Genomic DNA, 25,091 nt, shown 5'->3' with positions numbered 1-25,091 from the left:
TTTATAATAATACCTAATATTAATCTCAGCCGACGGGGGCAATGAACTCTTGGTGCATTGTGAGCGACGCATCGATTACCGAAAGTAGGTAATCTCGTATATTCGCATGGATTCACTCAATGTGCGCCGACACATTACATCGAGTGAGAATACATAAAATTAAAACCAAGAGACCGTCAACGATTGGCCTAAACGATAATCGAAAGTTCTTTATCGACGACGATATTGCAATTCCACAAAACAGTAGCGGTCGGCCGGAGTGCACGAAAAACGTTTAAAAACAATGTGAAAACGATTATCCGAGATGTAATAATGTACGACGTATGTTGCATGTCGAATGTCATACGGCCTGTAAAAAGTAAGCGTTTCACAACTGTACTTGTATTGACTATAGTCGAGTGGGCTAGCACGAAAGTCGATGGGTTGTCACATTTTCTTCGTGTGGAATACACGCGTTGTGTACGCGACAAGTTCAAAATCATTAAAATGTAAATAAAATTAGCTCCAGGAAATTTAAAAACAATAAAATTCAGCGCGATTGCGCCGAAATTGTTTTCGGTCAGTTTCCAAAATGAATTTCCCACAAAAGTCAGGCATATATATATAGTTTATATAACGTCCATCTCTCTCTCTCTCTACGTACTTGATCGGCGTGTACACGTCCGCGTATGTTTATCGAGTGCACGGATCATTCGATTCAATAGGACTGTCGATAACCTCCACAGTACAACACGGACCAGTCATGGTCCGAATGTACTTCAAAACCGACGAAAGGCGAGCAGGTTGTTGGCCTCGCAGCGTATTTACTCGAATAGCTCGTGTGCAATTTATTACAATAAATGATCTATACGTCCGCGTTTGAATTGCGTCAATTGAAATTTTTATCAAATTTATTAGTATCCGAACAAATACACCGGTGCAAGTATGAACATGTGACGACGGCAAATTCACTAATATAATTTCAACACTTCACACGTGTCGTTTTGTTTTCCGTCTGCCCAAAGGTGAAATCGCGCCGTACATCTCTCGAGGGAGAGACGTGCCGCCGTCACCGTAACCGTTCACTAGGGCAATGGGTCCGGAATGCGGTGCTGCATACGCGCCGTGACAGCGAGTACCCTCAGCTGAAAAAAACCACACGACGCGGCTCCGTGTGCACGCGCTCGCGGTGAAAAAGGTGCGATGAGACTATAATCGTATGGTTACAAGTGGGTCACGGTATATCCGCGGGGTAATGACGAGGGGGCACGATAGGGTGGCGGAGAAAGGGGAGGGGGCGACGACTACGATCATAATCGGTCAGTGACTCTGACGCGCAAAGAGAAAGAAGGGGAGAGACGTACTGTAGTACTACGACCTCCGCCGGTCTGCACACGCTAGATTTCCTTATGCTGCATCCGCGAACAAACGCCGCCCGATTCTCTAACTAACCGTAGCTGGTATGCCTTTTGTTCGATTTCGTATTATTGTTCTGTCGTTATCACGTTATTTTGGCGCCACTGTTGCACAATCGGGAATGGGTGGACGCGAGAGGAGACCGCCTCTGCCAGTTTCTATGCACACACCGTAATTGCGTGTCGCGTACACTAATAATAATAACAACAATTATAATTTGGCAATGATAACGACAACATATCGGTGACTGCGGTACCGTCTCCCTTCGTCCCCGACCGGCGACGTTATCGCGCCCGACGTAGTCGTCGCACACACAATTAGGGTCAACGGCCGTAACTATACTGCCGCCGTTCTCGCAATTGTCGTCGCCGTCTTATGGTATTTGGGTTACGTGTGCGTTTGTGTGTGAAAACTCCAAGTCGATTTTCTATCGACAAGGACGATTTTTTTTTTTTTTTATAGTCAGCGAGGACAGTCGTTAACACGGTGTCGCACACAAACCAAGCACAGGATGAACCTATTGTTTCTGGGCGGACGGAGGGGTAGGCTTAAACAGGACGACGGGCGGAGGTGAGGGGCCCCAACACCACCCAGCGTATATCTGGGACATAGTTCAACGGCCGGCTAAACCGCGCGCCAGCCTGCCGCAACTAGTCTATTACAATAGTAACCTCCTCCTCGGTTTTTCGAATTTCAGCGTTGCTACGTGTTTTTTACTCGAATTCGTAAACGCTCGGTGTCCGCGTGACGAGTGTCCCGCGAATTTCCAACGCGATGTGGCGTCAAAAAAAATAGATAAATCTCACGAAATCCTCTGCCCCGGACTGGACGAGATGAAGAGGAGGCAAGGACGTTGCGTGAGTCAGCTGATGGGGCGGCCGTTGCATCACGGAAACGAGGTGAAGTAGAGGGGTCAGGTGACGGCGCTAGTGAAAGTTACCCGCGTAGCGGCCAACGACCTCTCCTCTCTACAAAATCGACCGTAACGGTGTTTGTTTGTATTTGTCCTCCATCTTTTTATTGCATTAATAAATAGTAGTTATTTTATACGTGTATATATAAAAATAACGATAAACGCATACATACGCACAATCAACGCACGTGTTTATATAAATAATGTAATAAACGGTCAACGGCGCAGGTAGTTATGGAGTACATTACCATATCTCTGACACTCGGTAAATGGTTTCGCTGCCAGGGTGAGAATAAAGAGAAAATCTCTCCGAGACGTTTATACCAAAGTATAACAATAATTTTTAATATTCGTTTTATTAATAGTGTTCAGTAATATACAACTCTAGATATTATACAGTGGAGCGAGGACGACGACCTCTCTCGGGTTACGTAAATCCAACTCGGCAGTGTATACACTGATGTCTCGAAGAATAAAAATCAGTAATAATAGAAAAATACTCAGTGCATTGACTATTAATGAGACACGGTTGAAAAAAAAACTGCAAAATCAACGAGCGCATTATTATAACTTTCAGGGCAACGCGCGCGGAGAAAACGGTTTCAATAAATACACGAGATTAATGTCCAATAAAATAACACGTGAGATTATAATGAGAAATCTATGAACTTTCTGAATAGGACCGTTTGGATCAACACGACTATTATAACACACGTTATGTCTTTGGATATATGCGCACCAGCATCGGATGGGTTCACTTAGTAGCCGTGTGCCAGTTTCGCGTCCTGTTCCTCTTCAAAGCAGCTGCCGTGGAACTTCGGGAAACGCGTTTGGAACGAGTAGCAACTTAAAAAACGCACAGTCTCCATCTTGTGCTAATAAAAACATAATAAATATTGGCGACGACGCGGATTGTTCTACGTTTTATTTAAAAATGAAAAAAATCGAAAGTAAACAGGGTTATGGGAATTATATCGACACCGAAAAAGTTCAAATGAGTGATGTAACATTAATAGAATGTATTATTACAGTAACGGAGAATGAAAATGATTTACAACAATTAATGAACGTGATACCGTTATGCACATTATTATATTACACAGTGCTCTAGAAATGGTTCATTAGAACACACAACGCCTATTCGAACAGTATATTATTTTATCGGAAAAAAGTCAAAACATGCACACAAAATCGAAAATATCGATTACAAACACAACGTTGTAGAGCTTAGCATTTTTTTAATAGTGTTGAATGTGAACAACACCATATTGGATGACAGCAAACATGCCTACATAATTAAATAAAAACAAACACCAGGAGCACGCGACTTATTAGGTCGAATCAATTACAAATACCACTAATTGTATTATTTATAGTCAAAAAATGAAAGCTCATCAGTTGGAATAGAAAGAATTGATATAATTGTTACCAATAAACATCAAGTAGGTAATGATAAACGTTGTCGACTGAGACAACGGTAAATGAAAGCTTAAATTATGTTTGCCTATAGCACATCTACGCGCGAGTTATTTTATTTATATTGTTATTGGTAAAAAAGCGATGTCGCAACGTTGTTTACTCGCTAGCGTCTCTCGCTTTGGCTGTCTCCGATGGCAACGTACACAAATTGCATTTTTTTTTTTATATGCGCATTCAAAGACGCACCACGAAGTGTGCTTAACCCAAATAGGACAAAGGAATGATTCATAAAGCGATAGCAATGGTCAAAACCGTTAAGAAAGTATTAAATGTAGTGCAATTATTTATCCCGCACCAACGGACATTAAAAATCGATCACCACGTGAAAAGAACAAGACTTGTTTTTAAGGCCACTGCGCATACCAAAACTTAAATTAACAACAAATTGATCCTAATTTTTGTAGAACGTACTTCGTAATTACCGATGTATATATATCTAAGTATGGTAGACCCGAAAACTTTAACAAAATATTCATGTATGGTAAATTAACATTTGGATATTTTTAAGGATTCCACCGGTGGTTTTTAGACGGTTGAATGTACTTTGCAATTATAGACCATGTTCAGATCAGAGATCAGAGACCGTGTTGTATGCATAAAAAATCAAATTAATAATAATAAAACAAAACTAGGGCATAGTTATAACCGACGTTGCCCTTTTGACATTTTTCTTTGTTATTTTTCAAACATAACTTATGGTTTGTTAAGTTTTTAATTTATTTCAATAAACTACGCGTTGCCATCGTTCGAGCACCGATATTACAAAAAATCGCTATTTTTAGTCCATTATTAGTGATATCATATGCTCTCTTCTATTAATCCACGCCGATGAGCGCACTGTAAACATAGTAGAGTGCAATTTACATCCGGGTTTCTAATCAGTACAAACCGTTGCGTTGGCGAGAGTAAATATAATGTACGCACCTATAAAAAATTGAAACGTACGTTCAATGTAAATGCATACACTGGACACGGTGTACAAATATAAACAGAAAGTTAAGAATAGCCTGTTCTATAAATAAGGTTTCGGCATCCTCGCGCGGTTTGCACGGCTCGTACACTTGGAGTTACAAAAACATGAAAGTTTCATGGCTATAGCTTACTTACAGATCAATGCACTTTTTTGTCTTTTGAATCAATCGGTTTGCAGGAAACTCTTTTAAATTTATACTTGACGTATATTGTGAGAAAGTAGAATCACACGACGATAATATGTTGCACACAGTAGGGAATTTTTAAACCGAAACTTGAAATCATTTTTAAATTCATTTACAGAATACTTATCGTATCCAGTTTAACATTTTCAGGTCAAGTTATTCATCAATAACGCCAGAACTTTTTATACTGACAGTGCTGGGTGGTACCCGAACAGAACGAGTTAAAATCAGTAATAATGTAGAAATGAAATTCGAATTAAAAAATAACACAATAACATCAGTAAGCAATATTTGAATAAGATTTAAATCGAGTACTAAAGTAATCATGTACAACTCTAGAGGAACGAGTCGATTTACGTGATTACTAATACATTTCAACTAATGGAAGTAAAACGTAATTGTAAAAGGAAAGTAAAAAATTATTGACAAGTCGAAAATGTTTTAGCTGTACAAAAACGATTTTCGAACGCAACTGCGCGCTGCCGCATCGGAAACAACACTTCAAATCGGTTTTTAAATTCTAATACAGTTTGTTATTTTCATCAATACAAGACTTATGCCCACACATGCATTTTTCACCCATACAAATTATAAGTACATTTATTTATAAATAAAACAGTGTGAAGTACGCGGCGGCAGACGAAGAGCGGCGTACGGCGTCTACATGGAGAGGGGGGACGACCCCGCCGGTCGAGAGGTGGTGGCAGACGGGAAAGTAGGCGGAGCGCGAAAGCGATGCGGTGACCTTGACCCAGATCACAGTTGGCGATGACTGCAGCAGGGCCCTTCGTCGCGGTGCGGTCGTTCAACTCGGCCGCCACCGTTGACGGATAGCGCACGCGTGTCTCGTGTTGTTTTTCTAACTAAAGGTTATAGTCTACAACAATACATTACATTATTTTGGTATTATGTATCGTGTAGGTACACTACAGCATCCGTTATTGGTGTATGGCATATCTCGTCCCGACGGTTCGGTATTAACGACCAAATCATCGTTGCTTATTATTGGTCCATCAATTGGTGTCGGGACAATTTGCGCCGTTTTGTGGAGTATTTTTTTCCTCGCACGTCCTTTTGTACAAAAACTGCCGCCACATGGGAGGAGGTCCCGTTGTCGAGGTGACGGGTGTTAACGACCGGCAAAGGGGCGGGTGAAGAGAAGACTGCGATTGTATTTTGGCGTTGACGCGTGTTCGTGTGCCAGTACATTGTAAGTGCTAATGTATTATTAAGGTACACGTTGTAACCATACCCTGCCACAACACGGACGACGTTGTCAAGGCTCGACCTCGTCATTCCATTAAAATACACATCCTGCCCCTACCCGCCCCTTTTCGCAATCGCTAATTTTCAGACGTCCGTCAACAATGGCCGGGCGAGAAATTTGACTCGATATTTTCCTACACAACAACAATGACGCCGGCGGTGTAAATTTGTACGAAACGGGGCAAAGGTCAAAAATCGTCGAAACCCGACGCGCATTGTGTCGCCTATTGTTGTGTTGACACACCGGCAACGGGTTTTTCGACCAGAACAGTCGCGTCGATGGCGCGTGTATCGTTTGTGTCAGCGCGGGAAATCTCTTCTTTTTTTTTTTTTGCACATTTCGAGTGTCGGCGTTTCGACACGAGCTTGACGTTTTCAATGTCAACACGCGACAAATCAAACAAACCGAAGTTACAGTTTTAATCGAACGGGCGACGAATAAAATAGTCGCGTGTCACACGCCGACGGCAGCGTTGGGATGTAAAAAAGAATAAGAACTTCGACAAAATGCATCTTCGAATGGCGTAAAAAAAGAAAAATGAAAATTATAATAGAGACCGCTAAGCGAACGTCAATGACGCCAGGATTTATCGGTAGGTTATCGAACAGAGTTCGTTAAACTCGGCTTATCTCCTTTGCACCGAACGTACGGTGTAATGTTAAAACGGTCGACAAACGGCGTCGTATGTGCTCAGTGCGATGACGGCCACTCGTGCAAATTTGACGAAATCCTATTTACTGTGGCAAACACATCGTACGGCGAATGCATGTTTACCTAACATTGACAAAAAACAAATATATATTTATATTAAAAAATTACCGCAATACTGTCCAAAGGTCGTTCAACCGATAAATGCCATTGCAACACGATTTTCAGCACGGTTATGTGACCTTCGAACCTTCAATAGCGCCGGCGTACGACATTAATTTGTTGACCAGTGTTGTTATTTAGAAGAATTATTATTATCCCGCCGCAGAACAACGGGAAGACTGCGGTGGCGGCGAAATATTGGTTAGTTAAAATTACATAGAAAAAAATATCTATCGAGACGGAGATTAAGAGCGAGCGAGACGGACAGAGGCGGGGGAAAAAAAAGAATGGAAACGCAAAAATAATATTGACGGAGCGAGAAGAAAAACGCATAAAAATGGCGATAAGACCTTGAACCGGACATCGTCAAGGGCGCCGAGCACGTATAAGTTTTGCAAATGACGCTGCTGTTTAAATACTATATAACACAACGTTTCCCGAATGCCAAACACTCGCACACCACTCCACCCGGACAAGGAGACTACTGTGCGGCGTTTTTTTTCGAGCACATACATACGATTAATAATAAATGGTCACTACAGCTGCCATTATCCGTCTCGTTACAACAAGTCGAATAATATGTCATTTTGTCAAAATGCAAATCCGTCACTTAGTAGTTATGTAACCGCACAAACCAGCGGTGTGAAGTCGTTGAAAAAAAAAAAAAAAAGCGCCACACTTTTCGTCCAAATCATATTCGACGCATACAATTCGCATCAGGCCGTGGGGGGTGCATTGATTTTGTTGGTCACAAGCGTTAAGTGCCGAATACATTACGTAGAAATGATAGTATGGAAAGAAAATGTCGGTTCATCATTTTTCAACGACATCGTCCCACTAGGTAATGGTTTTCACGAGTAAAACACGATGGTAGTTACGACACTAGATACCTCGTGTACATTTTTGTATTACCCTCCCCCTCAAAATACATCTTTACTATATATTTATTTTTATCAACGGGGTGGGGTTCCATAGCGCTAATTAAATACATGCGCTTGCAAAAGAGCTCGTGCTCTAAAAATAGACGTTTGTAATTTTCCGGGTCGAAAATTTGGCAACATATTAACCCAAGTCAACGCCCTGTGTCAAAATGTACATAGTGAAGATTGGAGATTCATACAATTGTTCACTGCAAAATTTGAAAACTCAGAAAACATCAATAGGCAATTAACGCCAAATGATTTTTTAAACTATGAAAAAAAAAATTAACTACCTCAGTGCCGAAAAATGTATTTTGTCAGTTTTTTCCTGGTTTTTTTTATCATTGACTTGCTTGTTTATTATTATCACATAATACTACGTTAATCGTCTAACTATAACAAGGAAAAAATTTAATTATTCATCGGCCATTATTATTAGTACCAGTGCTTTACAATGTAGCCGGACGCTAATGTTTAAAAGTATTTGAGTTTTTAAAGTAATAAACCCACAGCAGCCGTAAATACCACCAAATTACCTTTCCAAAAATGTAAAAAAAGACATTCTTTTCTTTTTGTAATTTTCTTTAATTATAACCGTTTACAAACACTACATAATGCGTATTTGTGTGTGTGTGTTAACTTATTAGGTTTAATGCATTTTTTCTACGTAGAATAATATCTGTTTGCGTAAACGTTTAAAATAAACATCGCATTTTGTCTAATTTTAACAGACAACATCTATTTGAAACTTTGGATAATTTTTTCAAACGACAGGCTCGTATAATAATGAGTAATGTACACGAAATGTGCGAGGAAGCCATTGAAATACTTATATTCTAAATGATGAATTGTAACAAAACGCAACACAAAAATAAATATTTTTATCTCAGCTAATTGCTTAATAGTTTGTTCAAAGCTATAAAAAAAATTAATTTAAGCGCTTAAAATTAAAAGACGACTGGCTTAGAACACGGGCAAATATGAATATACACGTTGGTACTGTTTTTAACACCACCGCTGTCCGGTTTGCCAACAAGTGACATAACATAAAAAAGTTACAATTGTATTATGAAAAAAACATTAATTTTTCTTTGATTATTATACCGTAATACTAAATATATATATTAAACATGAATTATGAACGCAAACCACATATGACTGCGGTAATAAAACATTAATTAATATGTTTAATATGATTAATATGAATTATACAAATAATAACGATCACGAAGAAGATGAGTAATTATTAATATATTAAGAGTAATTTTACACTATATTAGGTCACCGGGTTCACATACAATGTCAATTCCTTTGGCCAACGAATTCTCAATACAATCTTGATGTGTAAATCACATTAATGAAAAAGGACGCGACCAGTCGAGTGCAACTATTGAAATGTTTAAAAATGATGGGGTTTTTTTTATTGAAACTTCTTTAAGAAAATTCTTTAAACGCAAAAAATTTTTAAATCGATTTGAAATTTACCTTTAATTTTATAGATTTTAATCAATTTAAAAATCTTGATTATGCAATCCTGTACAGAAGTGATTTAATAACTTTGGGAATATTGTGATACGTCAATAATTAATGAAGATTACTGTACGAGATTGACGATTATTTAAATTTCTTTTGTACTCTTACATTTTTTGGATAATTTCTTCCAGCCCAAGGAAAATATTAGTTACAGATGGTTAGGCTGCTGAATTGTTAATTAGTACATGCCGAGCATACAGCTCATTATAAAAAATCGTATTACATGATTGTATATGTTCAAACTACATAATACAGTCGTATGTGATTACGCTGTCGAAGGTCGCGTTTGGTGTGTCGTCGGCGTCGACGTTACGGTTGCATTGGGACTGACATTGATTTTGGCAGATGAACACAGGAACCTTGTGGGAATATAATAAAGAGTGTTACAAAAAAAAAAAACGAAATCAATATGATTAATCATGGTCTGAGCAGTCCGCGCACGACGCCACAGAGTCATTTTTGTAGCAAGGATTTCACATGAATTGCAATAAGGAGATCTGTGTCTATATAACGCGCAGTGTCACTTTTTGTCTCCCCACCCACATGTATCCTTAATAGTGTTGTGGTAACGGACGATATCCAACAGCAGAGGTCGTTCAAGCGAATTCTCGATACATTATGCACTCGGCAGGAAAAAAAGTGTACATTTTCGACAACGGCATCGTTGCACCTCGTCGCCGCCATTATGTACTTGTGACGTGCCGTCTTCTATATAGTAAATATAAAAAGTGTACATGGTCGGGGGGGGGACAGTAGAGTGTTGTCGTAGATGAACAGAGATGTTTTCGCAATAGAAAACGGCAAATCGCATACACAAAAATCTGTGACCTTCTAAAGAGACACGATTTGCATAAGCCATTTGCGTTTACATTGGGCAACAAATCCACCGGGAGGAAGAGAACAAGGAAACTTCGAGACCAGTTGGCCAAATATACAATAGTTATTTATAATTATTTTTTCACGGGGTTGTAGTAAACGCCACTAAAAACTAGTTTCGTAAAATTTTGTATGCTTCCATTACCAGTAGAGCATCGAGTTGAAAAAATCGTCATAAATGTTATGAATTCGTACGAAGGGTAGGTTAGCTAATATCTCGTAAAGGGGATTTCCCGAGATCAACGAAAAAACGTGGTTACATGGTTACCGTCGGGGGCAAGGTGATCAGGGAGAAGGGTCAAGGTCGAAGTTATTAGTATATGTGTGTGGAACCAGTTATAGTAAGTACGATTCAGAACAATTTATCATCTAGGATTAATGATATAAAAAAAAATAATACAAATCGAAAAAGGATTAAAAATCAAAATAGAATTCGTTGAACTTTCAAAGGATTACCTGGTATGAGTATTCAATAAAAAAACCGACAGTGAAGTAGAAAAAAGTATGTAGCCTGGAGAGCGTGAGGAATGGAAAGAATTCTGATCACAACGATTTTTACATAACTCTTAGTCTCTTTAAAATTTATAAAGAAATCAAACGCTGCTCTCTCGAAGTAAACGTTTTGTCAGAGTAAATAAAAGGACCAGATGGAATCAAAGTATCGACGCCATAGAACAAAGCGAGATGACATCCCACCTGAGTGATACAATAATTTGAGTAGATTAAAAATGATTAGAATACAAACAATTATATCGGTTAATTTTAATCAATTTAAAACTAAAAGATTAAGTTGTTAAAAATAATCAAAATATTAATATTCCTTCCGCGTCAGCTGCACCTATTTAATTAGAGGAACTGCCATTGGGAATAGAGTAGAAGTTTTATTAGTAGGTAATTCGGCTGTCAGATTTTTTTTAAGATTTGTTTGTTAATTACAACTCAATAAAATTACCGAGAAGTCGATTGTCTCTCAATAAAACTTAGCGTACCAGAAATAAATAACGAAAAAATAATTAAATCATTTTATGTGTACAATAATTCTTCAACATTGTAAAATCCAATTGACTTGATTTAAAACCGCGACAAAAGAATAACCGCAAAATGATTTTAATTAAATTTTTAAACGAAAACGGACGATTGTTCTTAACCCCTTCGTTACATTGTGTCCTTTTACAATTGGATTCCTTAGTGTCATATTATTTGAACATATTAATCAATTGTCTCCAATTAGCCAATTTTTGGTCAACCCACATGAACCATTACGAAATGTTTCTTCGATCGCGGTCGTCACAATGTTAACGCTATTTAACTATAATTAGCAAAAACATCATGTTCATGTCATAGACAGGTTTGCGCAAAAGATATAGAGCTGTTATATGACTTTTTTAGAGTAATAAAAAATAAAAACCGTTGTATGTTTGCCAAAAATGTATAAGAATTCAAAAAAATACTCAATAGTTCCCCTTGAAATATTGTTATTTTTTACGTCGTTTTTTGCACAGCAAACATTCAATCGGACGCGCTTAACCGGTTATTGAATCCGCAGAGTTTTAGTGTATATTCGGCAACGCTGTAAACACTCAGACTCTTATACATACATAAAAATCATTTTTTGTAACATATACCCGCCAAATACATTCGCATTTGCACACACTCGAATCCCATTTGCTGTCGCTAAAACGTCAACACATATAAATATACTTATTGTCTAATCGAAAATGGCTTCTTATTACCTCCAGAAGTGTTGGGCGACAATCTGAGCTGATTAACAATGTTGTCGATTCGCAACGCGCTTAACGCACTCAGTACGACGGCCAAAATGGTAATGCGATACCTTGTAAAAAATAAAATGACAAATAAATCGCTCAGATCAACTGCATAACCGCTCTTCACCACAATTATCCAAGTTCCCCATTGTCCATTTTTTACCATTTATAGCTGCAATTCACGACTCGAGTAATAGACACGTTTAAATGCATTGAAATTTCCTAATGCGACCTAGCTCTTAAAATTACTTTGCCCTTGGCGAATGCAATTTTGCGCATAATAATACATCAGTGTGACGTCATTGATGTTTTATTTGGGCAACTCGTGCAACATCCTAGTGCATTAAAACCGCCGGGCGTAGTTAATTTTACCAATCACAAAGCCAGGATGTTTTCCTCTACCGTTTAAGTGTCATCTAACGAGGAAAAAACAACAAAATTAAAATTTCCACTCACGGCCACTGTGTAGCTGCTGCGTACTGCTTCGTCTGTTTTTCGAGTATTTAATAAGGATGACATATAGTTTGAATATTCTACTTTCGGCCTAAATTTTTTATTGTTTCTATACGCCACACAATGTGACCAATAACGTGCTAAACGAATTGAATACGAACACGGCAAAAAATTTAACTAGCCACAGGAATATTTCACTGGTATTTATATTTAACAAGTATTATTTATATTCAATGAGTCGTCATTTAGTTATAAAATTATTTAACCGCACTTAAATGGTGTTTAATACTTAATATATTCGATATTTTGGCGCAGAGCAGAGACGAGAGACCATCGATAAAAACTGCGGTTATTTTTAAATTAAAAAACTATAAAATAGCAGTTAATAGCAGTGTACGGGCATGTAGGCGTGTGTGACAATATGTGCTAAAAAAATTGACAATTACGAAAATAGAACAAAATGTATAAAAACAACGTTAACGACGGAAATTTTATTAGCCTTAAGTTAATTGTTATTAGAATTGTAATAGAAATAGTTAAAAAATGAGCGCGTGGCTGAAGAAACAATGATTAATTATTAATTGAAGTTCAGTAACATGTAATTAGAAAAATCAGAATGATCGCACGAGGATAATAAAACAGATAGAGCAAGTAACATACTTTATATCTCCTCAGAAAAAAGTGTCATTATAAATTACGACATTTACATTGTGCGCGAATCATTTAATATTTCTTTTTAGTGGAAATATTTTCGTTAAAATAACCGGTTTTATGTGATAAAAATAGCGCGTTGGATATAATAATTTGCGAAAAGTGTTTGTTTTACGAATGGGCTTCCATGTTTTTTGGCAGATTTTAGACGCGTACGTAGAAAATAATAACGATACAATTTTTACTTGAAAATGGCGGGTACTAAACCAAATTGTAATCCGATGAATATTTTTAACACAGTATAATATTATAATAATATATATATGGACAAAACAATATCGGTGGCAAAAAACAACGCCTTCGTCACGCGAATGTTGAATTTAAGGATGTCTAATCATATTCATAAAAGACAATAACGACAGTAAAAAGAATAAACCGCGCGGCGTTTGGTCGTTACAGAAATTCGTTTGCATTATTCATTTACGTATTACGCAGGTCGTGTCTAATAAGAGTACATGCACAAAAAAAAATCTTCATATCAATCCGAAATTCTAAATATCTACTTGCAAACAGTTATAGCAGGAAAATACAAACTTGTTTTCAGAAAAATTCTCAAAATTAAATGAATCATCAGTGCAAACGCCATTTGGTTACAAATTAGTATCGATCAATCGTAATATACTCATTAAATATGCACATTGTAATAAGAAATTATACATAGATATAATTATAGGTTCTTGTTTTATACTGATTGAGTAATGAATTGCAATGAAAATTAGTTACACATGTAACAGGTATTTTATTGAGATAAACCACCGCGGGGTGCATTGTAAGTAGTGTTGTACTTTTACGTAAAAAAGTTATTCGATTGAAAATGACATTTCACTGTTTTATAGTTTCCAAAAGCACGTGATCCATTTAAATCGTATCAGCTTCACACTGTTGAACAAAGAGAAAACGAAAAAAATTGTGTACCATCGTGTGTGTATAAACATTGATTGTTCCCACGTCAAAATAAAACGCACGTGCAAAAGATTCTTAATATTGGTAACACAAAACCAATTAAAAATATTTATTTCTGAAATTCTACACTTGCCTCCCCCCACCAAGCTGTAACAAGACGTTCTCGAAACATTGTGTAGGATTATCATCGAGTTTCTTTTGATTACATTTTTTTGCCCGCACTTTATTCTCACAAATTTCTCCAAGTGTTTCAAATCGAACATCTATACGGGTATAAAAAAAAAAAAATGAGAATTTTTTCTAACAACTTTACAATGAAAATCATTCTATAAGTTGCAATTAACATAATAAATGATATTGAACAATAGTTGATACGAAAACGAATTTAACGATAAATATAAAACTGAGGAATTTCGCTGCAAAGTCAGCAATATCGTTTTTTTTATTTAAATTGTTTTACGTTTTGGAATATTAAAATAATTATAATATAAAAAAAAAATGGCTTTTTACGGCAAATGAATACACATTAAAATTTTTCGTAGAAATTCATTATTTACGTAAATTGAATTTATAATTAGATGCATTTCAATATTGTAAAAATTATAAAACCGAAATTGCCGTCTCAAAAGTTTCAAACACTAGTCAAAACCACCAGTACAACGATACGATTTTGGCGATTCTAGTTGAGAAATGCAAATGAATAGCAATCAACATTCATAGCAAGTAAAAATAATTGCACAGCTGATTCGCTAGTATTTTATAAAATTTGATTTAAAAATGGAGTATCGATGTCACTTGTCGACAGTTCAACAGCGGCGAAGAGTGAAGAGCCGAGTACGTGTCGACGGGACATTTGATTGGCCGAAGAGTACACGGTAAAATTGGCGAGCGTGGGTGACTATTTTGCGAGATAATATTTTAATTTAGTATCTTTAGCAAACGTCTTTAATATACCCGTTGGCAATAGTGCGATATGAGGTCGACGAACCCGGGGGGCCGATCTCGGGGACACGTGTTGAATCCCTTCGCCTCCGGACACAGCAGCGCTGCCCATGTTACTACATTACTCTCCGGGAGCTTCTTGGGCACCGTATTCGGGTCTCACTCCAATCGTAAAAAAAATATTAAATTATAATCCAGCGCCTTCGCCGTTGTGTTTTTTCTACCTTCGCGAGCTTTGAAGATACGCGCACATTTTTACACCGTTGGCAAACAATCGTGTTGTTCGAGTTAATGTAAGCATCTGATACTCGATAAACATGTATGACTGCACATACAATTTGTTGTAACAGAATCAACATCGTAATGTACACATTTCATAACAAAAACATTTTTCTATTCAGTAAATACTTTTTATTATTCGTTTGTTATTTTTGATGTAAAACATCCTATAAATAGTTTTATGATACTATTTATTGAACCGACTAAATTTTAGTTCAACAGTTGGTCTATGCATAGGTCGTTTATAGACCTTTTAGAATGAAGTTAATTTGGAGACAACAAACAGCAGTGTATACGACGGTTCGAGGTACCGTAGTGTTAACTATAGAAATCTAATCTCAAATATTGTCAACGTTATACATACACGAGTGGATCGAAAATATATAATGAATATTATTTGTACTGCACAAATGAATACATCATAATTTAAGCATAAGATTATGAAAGACAGTTTAGTAAATTGGATTTGAAATTCATAAGTAAGTATTCAGCTAATAAGATAAACATTGTACAAAAAAATATAATTAAAATTAAAATAGACACGAAATTCAGATAATATATTATCTATGTGTAAAGATGATAATCTAATCTTTATTTTTGAGGTCAGCTGAATAACTACAATTTCGTTATACAACGTTCCGTATATGTACACAATATATGTATTAAGATATTAAATTGCCAATTATACACTGAGTACTTCAATAAACTTGAGTTCACAGAGCAAATAATGTATATATATATACACTACACTATACTACATGTACAAATTTTACCAGTTAAACCTTATGTTTGTTTATTCGTTTTAATCACATCTTTTAATCATATTATGCCAAATATAATAAAAATTCGCAATGGATTTGATTTGATTTTTTTTTTTCATAAAAAAATGATAGAGGGTAATGTAATAAAAACAAACATTTTGACTGATCAAGGGGACTCACTCTGGGGAACATCATTTAAAAGCACTTGATCATATAAAAGCGGAACAGTTTTGCCATCATCTACTTAACTGTGAAAGTATATCATTAGTAGTAGTAGTAGTTTGTGTTCGTACATACTTTGATGCGAAAATAGATTAGTCGGCACAAAACGATCGAAATCCTATAAAATGTATTCGTATTCAATCAAATCATTTTTCGTTTAGAATTAAAAAACATCTCAATATTTATCCGTGACAAACATACTGAACGGGAAATACACAAAACACGGACATTCTTTGTTATGTTCGACGCCAGACCAATATTTTTCTTTTTAAAATCGAGATGAAAAAAAACGAATTATCAAACAAACCAAGTGTTATCAATTTTTTACCAGGCAAACAAATTAAAATCAAATGTCAAACATACAATATACGATATTTCGGCAGTTGAATATATTTTATTAAACGCTAGCCTTTGTTCGGTGTGGAAAACATAAAATATTTATTTTATACATAGTTTTTTACTTTCGCACGACAAATATGCACGTGCAACGTTATATAAAAATCGATTTGTTTTCTTTATGGAAACCACAAGTGCGCATCAGTAGTACGCCAAAGCTGTCATTAACATTTATTGCACTTATATATAATTTCAGTACTCGGTGTATATACACGCGTGATAATAACTGTTCAAGGTTTCCGTCTAAGTTAGGTATCTGAGCACACTTTAATTATTCTGCTACAGATTTAGCGTGTACTTTGTTTTATAATTCCTATTAAAGGTTACACTATTTGATCGCAAATAAATAATATCAATGCGCCTAACAATAGTTGTTATTAATGAAGTCGCAATCTCTCTCTCTTTTTTTTTTAATACATTATTTTTTTCGAACCACCTATTGTTCACGTTCTTAGACACGTATCCTTCGACTATAACACACGATAAATGCATAATACCAACAATATTAGTGCATTTTAACGACAGCGTCGGCTGAAGTGCATTCGACGATAGTGCGGTAATTGTAATTAACCGACAATAGCACTCGGCTGCAACAAAAAACATAAATGTTAGTCGTCATTGTTGTACGGACAACGAACGGCAAAACATAAGGTACAGAACCACCTTGGGTAAACGCTACAATGTCATGTACAGTGACGAAAAATAATAGAAAAAATTTGACATCTACAAATTGGGGTGGTTGTGTGAACGTTGCCTACGGCGTACCGAGCGTGCGCGCGCATCTTGCCTTGAGAGGTGACTGAACTCGCGGATCGCGCGCGGCGGTAACGGTAGCGGGCAGCGGGCCCAGAAGAACACCCCGCTCGCACGGACCGTACATTGGCGTCTGGCGACCTGCCAGTCAGGGTGCCGGCGGCCGTCGTCAAATGCCTTGCCGCTCTACGCTTTGACAGACCACCTCCGCCACACGAAAATACCCTGATCTTCGATTGAGCGGCAAGTGCTTAATAAATTTGCGATGGGGTTTTCCCTTTTATTTTATTACTCCGATGAGTTAATAGTAAACAACAGCGTAATGCTCTGTGGAAGAAATGAATCGTTTTTTTTTTTTTATACAAATACCACTTGTAAGCTACCAAACATAAACGGTGATGTCATCTCGACTTATTATAAAAATTACGTGGATCATATATTTTTATTGACACATTTCTTGACAAAAATGATAAATTGCTACCGATTTAATATTTTTCAATACTGCACGTTGATTGGATTAAAGAGTTCGACAATCGGGTTAGACGACTTACCAAAGAATTCTTTAGTTTAAGCCAAGTTATAAACTATACGTGTAAAACACAGATGAGATTGTTAAGGTTTAAGTTTAGTCTGCTGCAAACATACAAACTTCAACACATTAAAAATTATTATGCGATCGTTGTCTGTACAACTTCATATAAAAAAAGGCCTATGGGATTCATCATCTATCATTATACTATATTCTTTTTACAACGGCAAATCATAAGAAAATTCGTGTTTTATTTAACTATTTATTAATAACGTAACATCTGATCGAGGCTATAACGGAACAAACAGGAAGGTAGCGGACAAAAATAAAAACAAAACCCGAGTACGAATGTATGTTAAGAAACAGTTATAGTATTGGGTCAAGCACGTAGTCGGGTTTTTAATTTTGTTCAATAGTTCTGACGATTCCGAAACACGCAGGATAAACGATAGGAGCGACGAATTTGCAAGCCCCCCCCCCGTCAATATTGCGCTCCTCAGGATTGTCAAAGTCGATCATTGTAAAATTCACCAGAGCGGAAACCAGTTAAAAAGTGAATTTCATATCCGATCTCGAGTTCGTAGTTCAAATGTATACTGCCGTCTGAATACGATCGCGAACGAATTAACAAGATATTTTTTAGAAAATAAGTTATTTCTTAAAAATACAATCTATTGTCTTTTGCCACTGAAACTTACTATGCAAAGTTTTACCGAGTAAATAAGTGCGTTGTGAAACGACCGCGCGCCATGATATTTTTTTAACACCAATAGCTCTATTAGACAAGTGCAATGTCAAAATTAAAATAAATCCGATTCAACATCGTCGTGTCCAGTCTTGATAGATTCATTTTGTAACAGAATACCGCGCTTTATTAACGATTTATTTTTTTAACAACTCTTTTTTATTTAAAGCGCATACCAATTAATTTTAGCGATTTTCATACTTCGCCATTAATTTGTAAACACATCAAGATTTAATTTAAAATAATATTAGAATAATAAAAATAGCGACGCGCCATAATTCCTCTATTAAAATACACATATTCAGTGAATAGCTATCGTGTTAATAATTTATTCGAGTTCATCAAACACGTTTACCACTTGTGAAGCGAAAAACGCAATATAAACGCGAATCGATAAGATTCCAATAAACGCGTTCCTACGAGAGCGTATGGTAACATTTTACTATATTAAGCGCCTTATCTATAGCACAGCGTTACAATATTCATAACAATTAATTAATAACATTATCCATAGCGTTCGCGGCTGTTGCCGGTAATTTGTGTTGGAAAAGTAGTTGTATGTAAATTAAAAAAAAGTGTGCGGTTTTTAATACTCACTCGCACATGCAATCGTTAAGGTAACGAGAGAAGAACGCGAGCGGAGGTAGCAGTGTATTAAAACACACCGCCGGACGAGCGACCGCGTAATGAATATAAAAAGGCAAGGAAAAAAATTTCATTGCCGTAGAGACAAAAGAATAACTCTAGACGCTGTTCGTGAATATTCAAAATTAATTTTTTTTTTTTTTGGACAACCCAAACAGCATATTTACACACACGGTCGATAACCAAGCACACGTTCAAGTGTCTATGTATATACATCCGTTTAAAATAAACGCACGACACGGCGCGTACGGAAAAGCAATAAAAAAACCCTAATCATGTGCCCACAATACGCAGTCACTTGTTGGTCAAAAACATAACAGCGAGAACGAGTGCTGCGGCCGAATACATCTGTTTTTCGATATGAATCATAGGCTTAAGATTTGCAATGGATGAATAAATAAAAGGCGTATAAGCAACCGAACAATCAAACACAGCAAAACATGAGACAACCGAATCGATTTTAACCGACTGGGATGAAAAATAAATTGCAGAACGCGGTCGATGGACAAACTGGCGCCAAACGGGTTGTGAAATACGCTTTACGATCTCAACAGGAACTATTTTGCCGGGCGCTCAGTGCTTCCTCTGTACAGCAAGTTTCTTATGTATAATGCAACAATAATGATGTATAATATAATTGTATAGTTAAAAGACCGTTTAGAGTCGAGATTTGCCGCCGGTAACCGGTTTCCGATCAGCTGTCAAGAATATCTAACATCTCACCAATGTAATTAATTAGTTTTTTATATGACCAGATTACATCGCCCGTGTGTGTAATTATACAGTACATTGAAAGAACACCAAACAAAATTGTAAATCCGTTCTAATCTAAAAAATTAAAGCATCACCTTGTTGTTTGTGTGCTTTCACAACTTCTTAGGGTGTTCGCTTTTGGGCATCGACGAAAAATCTACGCTCTCCGACGGAACGCGGATTGTTCACCTGTTGATCGATACCACAGAGACATCAATAATAACGTATCTCATTGTTATCCCGACTTATATCACACAATACGTTGTTCAAAACAAATATTAACTCTGATTCTCGTAAACAGATCAATATAAACTTTCAAAAAAAAAAAAAAAACAACAAAAAAGATGCTGACAATAAGTCTTACATACTACAATATGTTGTTAAAACCTACTCGTTGTTTACTCGAGCACTCACAATTAATTTACAATCATATGTGCACGCTTATAAAATATTTAAATGTCCACAAATAGCTCAATGCCATTGCATATTATACGATTTGTGTTTTTTATTTTTCGCAACGTATGTTTATGTATCGTTACAATATGAATAATTGATGCCCACATTAGCAGAAAAGTAGATACTGCAGTGCCATGTTCTCGCAAATTAACCTTTATGATTATTATTACTGGTATTTTTTTTTTTATTCGTTAAATTCGCGTGCTAAAGATCAAGTCGACAATACTCATAGTTCGCGTTAACTACACTCTAGTATGACCTCACATAAGGTCACATTGCGATCGACGACAGGGGCAAGGGAGAATAAATTTTGAAATTTCGAGGAACCCGCAAAACTGGTTCGGCTCGCGGCCACAGTCATAATTTGCCATATTGGACGCGTAGAAAAACCGCCACCATCACTAATAAAAAAACACAAATCGAGATGTTTTCACTTTCCTACGACCAGCGGATTCCACCGGTGCGGTATCGACATCGAGTACGCAGGACGTGAGTGGAAAAACAAATATCAACATTGTGCCGCAATTTGCCGTAGTCGTCGTCGATGCCGAGCTCCGTATAATAACTGCACGTGTGGGCGACACACCTAAAATTCGCCGTCCCAGACACGGTTAGCTATTGTTCGGAAGAGTTACATGAGATGTGTACGTTCAGACCCAACGACGTGGAGGGGAAAGGCCGGCGACGAAAGATAACAAAAATATAGGAATACGTTAATATAAAAGTGAAATAAACGACGTTTAAAAAAAAAAAAACAACCGTGGAATTGATTAACGCCTTTTGTATTATGTTTTTCCGCGGCAAACGAAAGGGAAAAGTCGTCTCGGAAGTGGTCGATTTGCATAAAACATTTTTAAGAGACGCCTGTGGCCTATAAAAATAAACAAATAGTTTTGAAACTTTTGCCGTTCTCTTGGCCAATGCCGCCGCGTGCGATCGAATTTTTTTTATACATAAACAACCATCGTCGAGAAAAACAATAATAACCCAATATTACAGTCACGCCGTATTGTACTTTTTATTACTTTTTTTTTTTTGCACAGCGTATGCGGTGGCGTTACGACGGTGCTCTATATTATTTGAAGGTTGGAGTTGCGGGTACGACTCGATCAGTAGGTTGTAATGCAGAGTCACGTTATACGGAACCCAAGGACTTGAACGACGACACCTTGAGCACTATTCTGAAAATTCTTTGCGTGTCGGTTCGGCCTAATCTCGTAAAGAAAAATCGCATAGTAGTAATACTTCAAACACAATCGTCGCGATAAAACACTGAACGTTAGCACTTGGCGCTTTTTTTTAATACTAGAGTGAAATATTGTCACTATCATCAGTGTTCAATATTCACATGTTTCCACATTAGCCAAGACACGTAAATGACAAATAATGTGCGCTGTAGATGTAGTGTATCGAGAATCATCACTGAACGCAGGAGATCGTTTCTCTGAGAAACGGCATTGCTGTTTTGTAACTTGGTGTTATGACGATTGAGAATTTATGGCTGCTAATAGATGGACGACAACATAAAAACGACAAAAAAAAGTTTATAAAAAGTTACAAGCACTTGTTCTATTTGTTTCGACTAACGGGCAGCGGATATGGTGTAATGTTACCCAACAGTTGTCGTGAAATTCAGTGCGAAGTTCCCATTTCTAAAAATAGGCACCACGTGGCTGGCATGTTGTATTGCAACTGTAGTGGAGTTTATATTATACCGTTGTTGGACCGCATACACACTAATAGCACAATTACTCTGCGCTGTAGATAAGGACATCGTTGGGGAATTGAACAAAATAAACGTGAACAACAATAACAATAATAGAAATATGCACAATAATACTGTCCTTGAATGTAGACTATTATGAAATACGGGGTACGAGGAGTAGACGAATACGGCGATAGAGGAGAAGGTTATTGAACCGGAGATTCTGCACTTAGAACTACCCCACGACCAAGAGCAACCCAGACTGGGCCTCAGGGGAGGGACGCGACATTGTGCAAACCGTTACCGAGGCAGCCGTCGGCAAATAACGAAAAAACTAAACCGATCGTTCACCGCCATCACATAGTGACATGCAACTGTTACCTACACTCGTCAATCGGCCGCGGTTTCGACACTCGTTTAAATTTTAATTGCCATAATGAATATTTGTACACGCACGGTGGTCATTTTGGTCGAATTTGTTATTTCGTCATCTTTTTACAACGCGGACACGTATCATAGTGGACGTCCGTGATAAGACCCTCCAAATTTTCTAGGTCATCCCCCCAAAAAAAACCAAAGTTCTTGACGACCGTCACATGTGATTTGTGGTGGTCGTCCACGCATTGTTTACTAACTTATTACATAAAACGGCACGATTTGACGCTTTTGAGTTGCGAAAATCGATACTAACCTGAGAATCTTGTTGGCATTTCTGGACCTCTTTTCGTCTTTGGGTAGGCGCAAGTAATCTTGATCGCCCAACAAAAACAAGTCCTTGGATATGATCATATTGTTCGTAAAAGTCGACGTCGTTGAAGTCGTGGTGCTTGCGCGTTCACGTTGTCGTTACGACGAGATATTTTTCTCGACCGCCGCTCTTACAATTCGCAACACCATTCGCTCCCCTCAGTTCCGAAAGTCCTTCATCTTAACGACCAGCCAACAAAACTGTTACAACAGCTTGATACTGATCACAACGGCGGAATCAAAGCGCGAAATAAAACGAATGGAATTTTTGTTGGACGAAATATTCTATGAATAATTAATATAAAATTGATGAACGGCTCATTCGCGAAAACAAAAAAAAAATCGTAAGACTGTCGCCGGCATTCAGGAAGACCGGCACTGCTAACACACTGACAACGTGAAACACTGAACCAGATAGAGACGACTGGGCCGGTTACTCGGTTTCGTTCTCCGAAAACACGCGTACGGCCAACACACACACGCACAAGGCATCGGTGGCGGAGAAGACTGTGGCGACACCTGGTGGCTAACCGGCAACGTCAGCGCACGTGCGTCCTAAACGATTTGTGCGGCGAAAATAGCGAACGGTAGCCATCGATTTTCTCATACTTTGCACTGATTTACTGTAATAAAATAATTCAGGTGTTAAAATCTTATGACGATAATATATAACACAAATTATAAGCAATTAATTCATTCATGTACATAATATAAAGCACTGTTCAATGTAATTACCAATAGTTATTTGACCTCAGTTATCGTTTAACTGTAAAATTAAAAACGTTTAATTCAAACGGGAATTTTACATACAGTGATGCAACCCGGGGAGGTTACAACTCCCCGAAATGATTTGTCATGTTTGAATTTTTATTCGCGATAACCTCTTTTTAGCTCATTTAAGATTTCATAATTTGAGCGAATCGAAATTAAACATTTTTGATAGAGAAAAAAAAAAAGATTAACACATCCCTTCCCGAAGTTATTTTCTGATTGGACCAACGGTCATAAAAGATATTTTTAAGTATAAAATTTCAATAAAAAAAAATAATTTAATGGTTAAATAATTACATTTTGTAGCTATTAATTTGTGGATGTTTTCATAGATTTTATTTTAACATTTTCATAAATGCATCAGCCTGAAGTCTACTACTATTTTCGAATTTCACTTTAGTGCTCCTTGACTCAACCACAAATTGAATACATAAAGGTCAAAATAGCATTGTATGGCACTTATAAAATAATAATATATCTTAACAAATAACAATGAACAATATTCCAGGTGAATTTATCGACATTTGAATATCTATTTAGTGAAATAATATATATTGTATTGCAGTTTACCCGACGATAACCAAGTATGTATGTACCTATAGAGCGCTGTTCAATGTTCACAGCAAAATAATACTACAATACGGTAGTTAAACTATAACCTTATGCATATGAATAGTATGAACTGTTTCTTATTTCGCGATTAAAATCGTTTTCAAAAACGAGTTATCTGATTGAAAATTTAAATACACAAAAAGTACTGCGTAACACGCTTTTACTATTCTCTGTGCTTTATTTATGAGTTTATTACATTTTAATGAATTTTGTGTATATTGGTTTGAGTTATAACGTCCGGATTAGTGTTAATCCTTCTACGCTTTGCCATGTATTGAAATATGATGTAAAGTAATAAATATTGTATCATTATAAGTTGTGAATAGGATATTATATATTTAAGTACATCGCAGTAAACATATAATTAAATTATTATTATATAAATATAATAGAGATAAATTTTGATTATTCAGCCATGACATACATCAAAATAGTGTGGTTTTAACAAAATTAGCTATATTTTTTTAAACAAATATATATGTTAACGATAAATATAATATCATTATTTTAATATTTCAATGAAATATAAAACGTGTTAATAATAATTTTTCTGTTGAAAATTTATTCAAAATAATTTTCTCCTTATGATCGT

General features: G+C 36.7%; 1 protein-coding gene across 4 annotated transcripts in view; it reads right to left on the bottom strand.

Annotated features, from left to right (window-relative positions):
- LOC126895161 (uncharacterized) overlaps positions 1-23,553 on the bottom strand; it is a 35,065-nt gene extending 11,512 nt beyond the window's left edge. The window contains exons 1-2 of one of the 4 annotated variants that reach the window (XM_050666713.1): positions 23,061-23,151; positions 8,235-8,334 (exon numbers count right to left, since the gene is read on the bottom strand). Coding sequence is in view for 2 of the 4 variants with exons in the window: in XM_050666711.1 (XP_050522668.1) it covers positions 23,061-23,158 (98 nt within the window). In the remaining 2 variants the exon portion in view is untranslated. Of the gene's footprint in view, positions 1-8,234; positions 8,335-12,083; positions 12,103-23,060 lie in introns of those variants that run through there. The other 3 variants (XM_050666715.1, XM_050666711.1, XM_050666714.1) reach the window with 3 other exon arrangements.
- Positions 23,554-25,091: the final 1,538 nt, after the last annotated feature.

The sequence above is a fragment of the Daktulosphaira vitifoliae genome, unplaced genomic scaffold (genome assembly GCF_025091365.1).
Source record: "Daktulosphaira vitifoliae isolate Bord-2020 unplaced genomic scaffold, ASM2509136v1 Scaffold_1, whole genome shotgun sequence".
Taxonomy (NCBI): Eukaryota; Metazoa; Arthropoda; class Insecta; order Hemiptera; family Phylloxeridae; genus Daktulosphaira; species Daktulosphaira vitifoliae.
The sequence above is the reverse complement of the archived record's forward strand: the minus strand, read 5'-3'. Positions and strand labels throughout refer to the sequence as shown.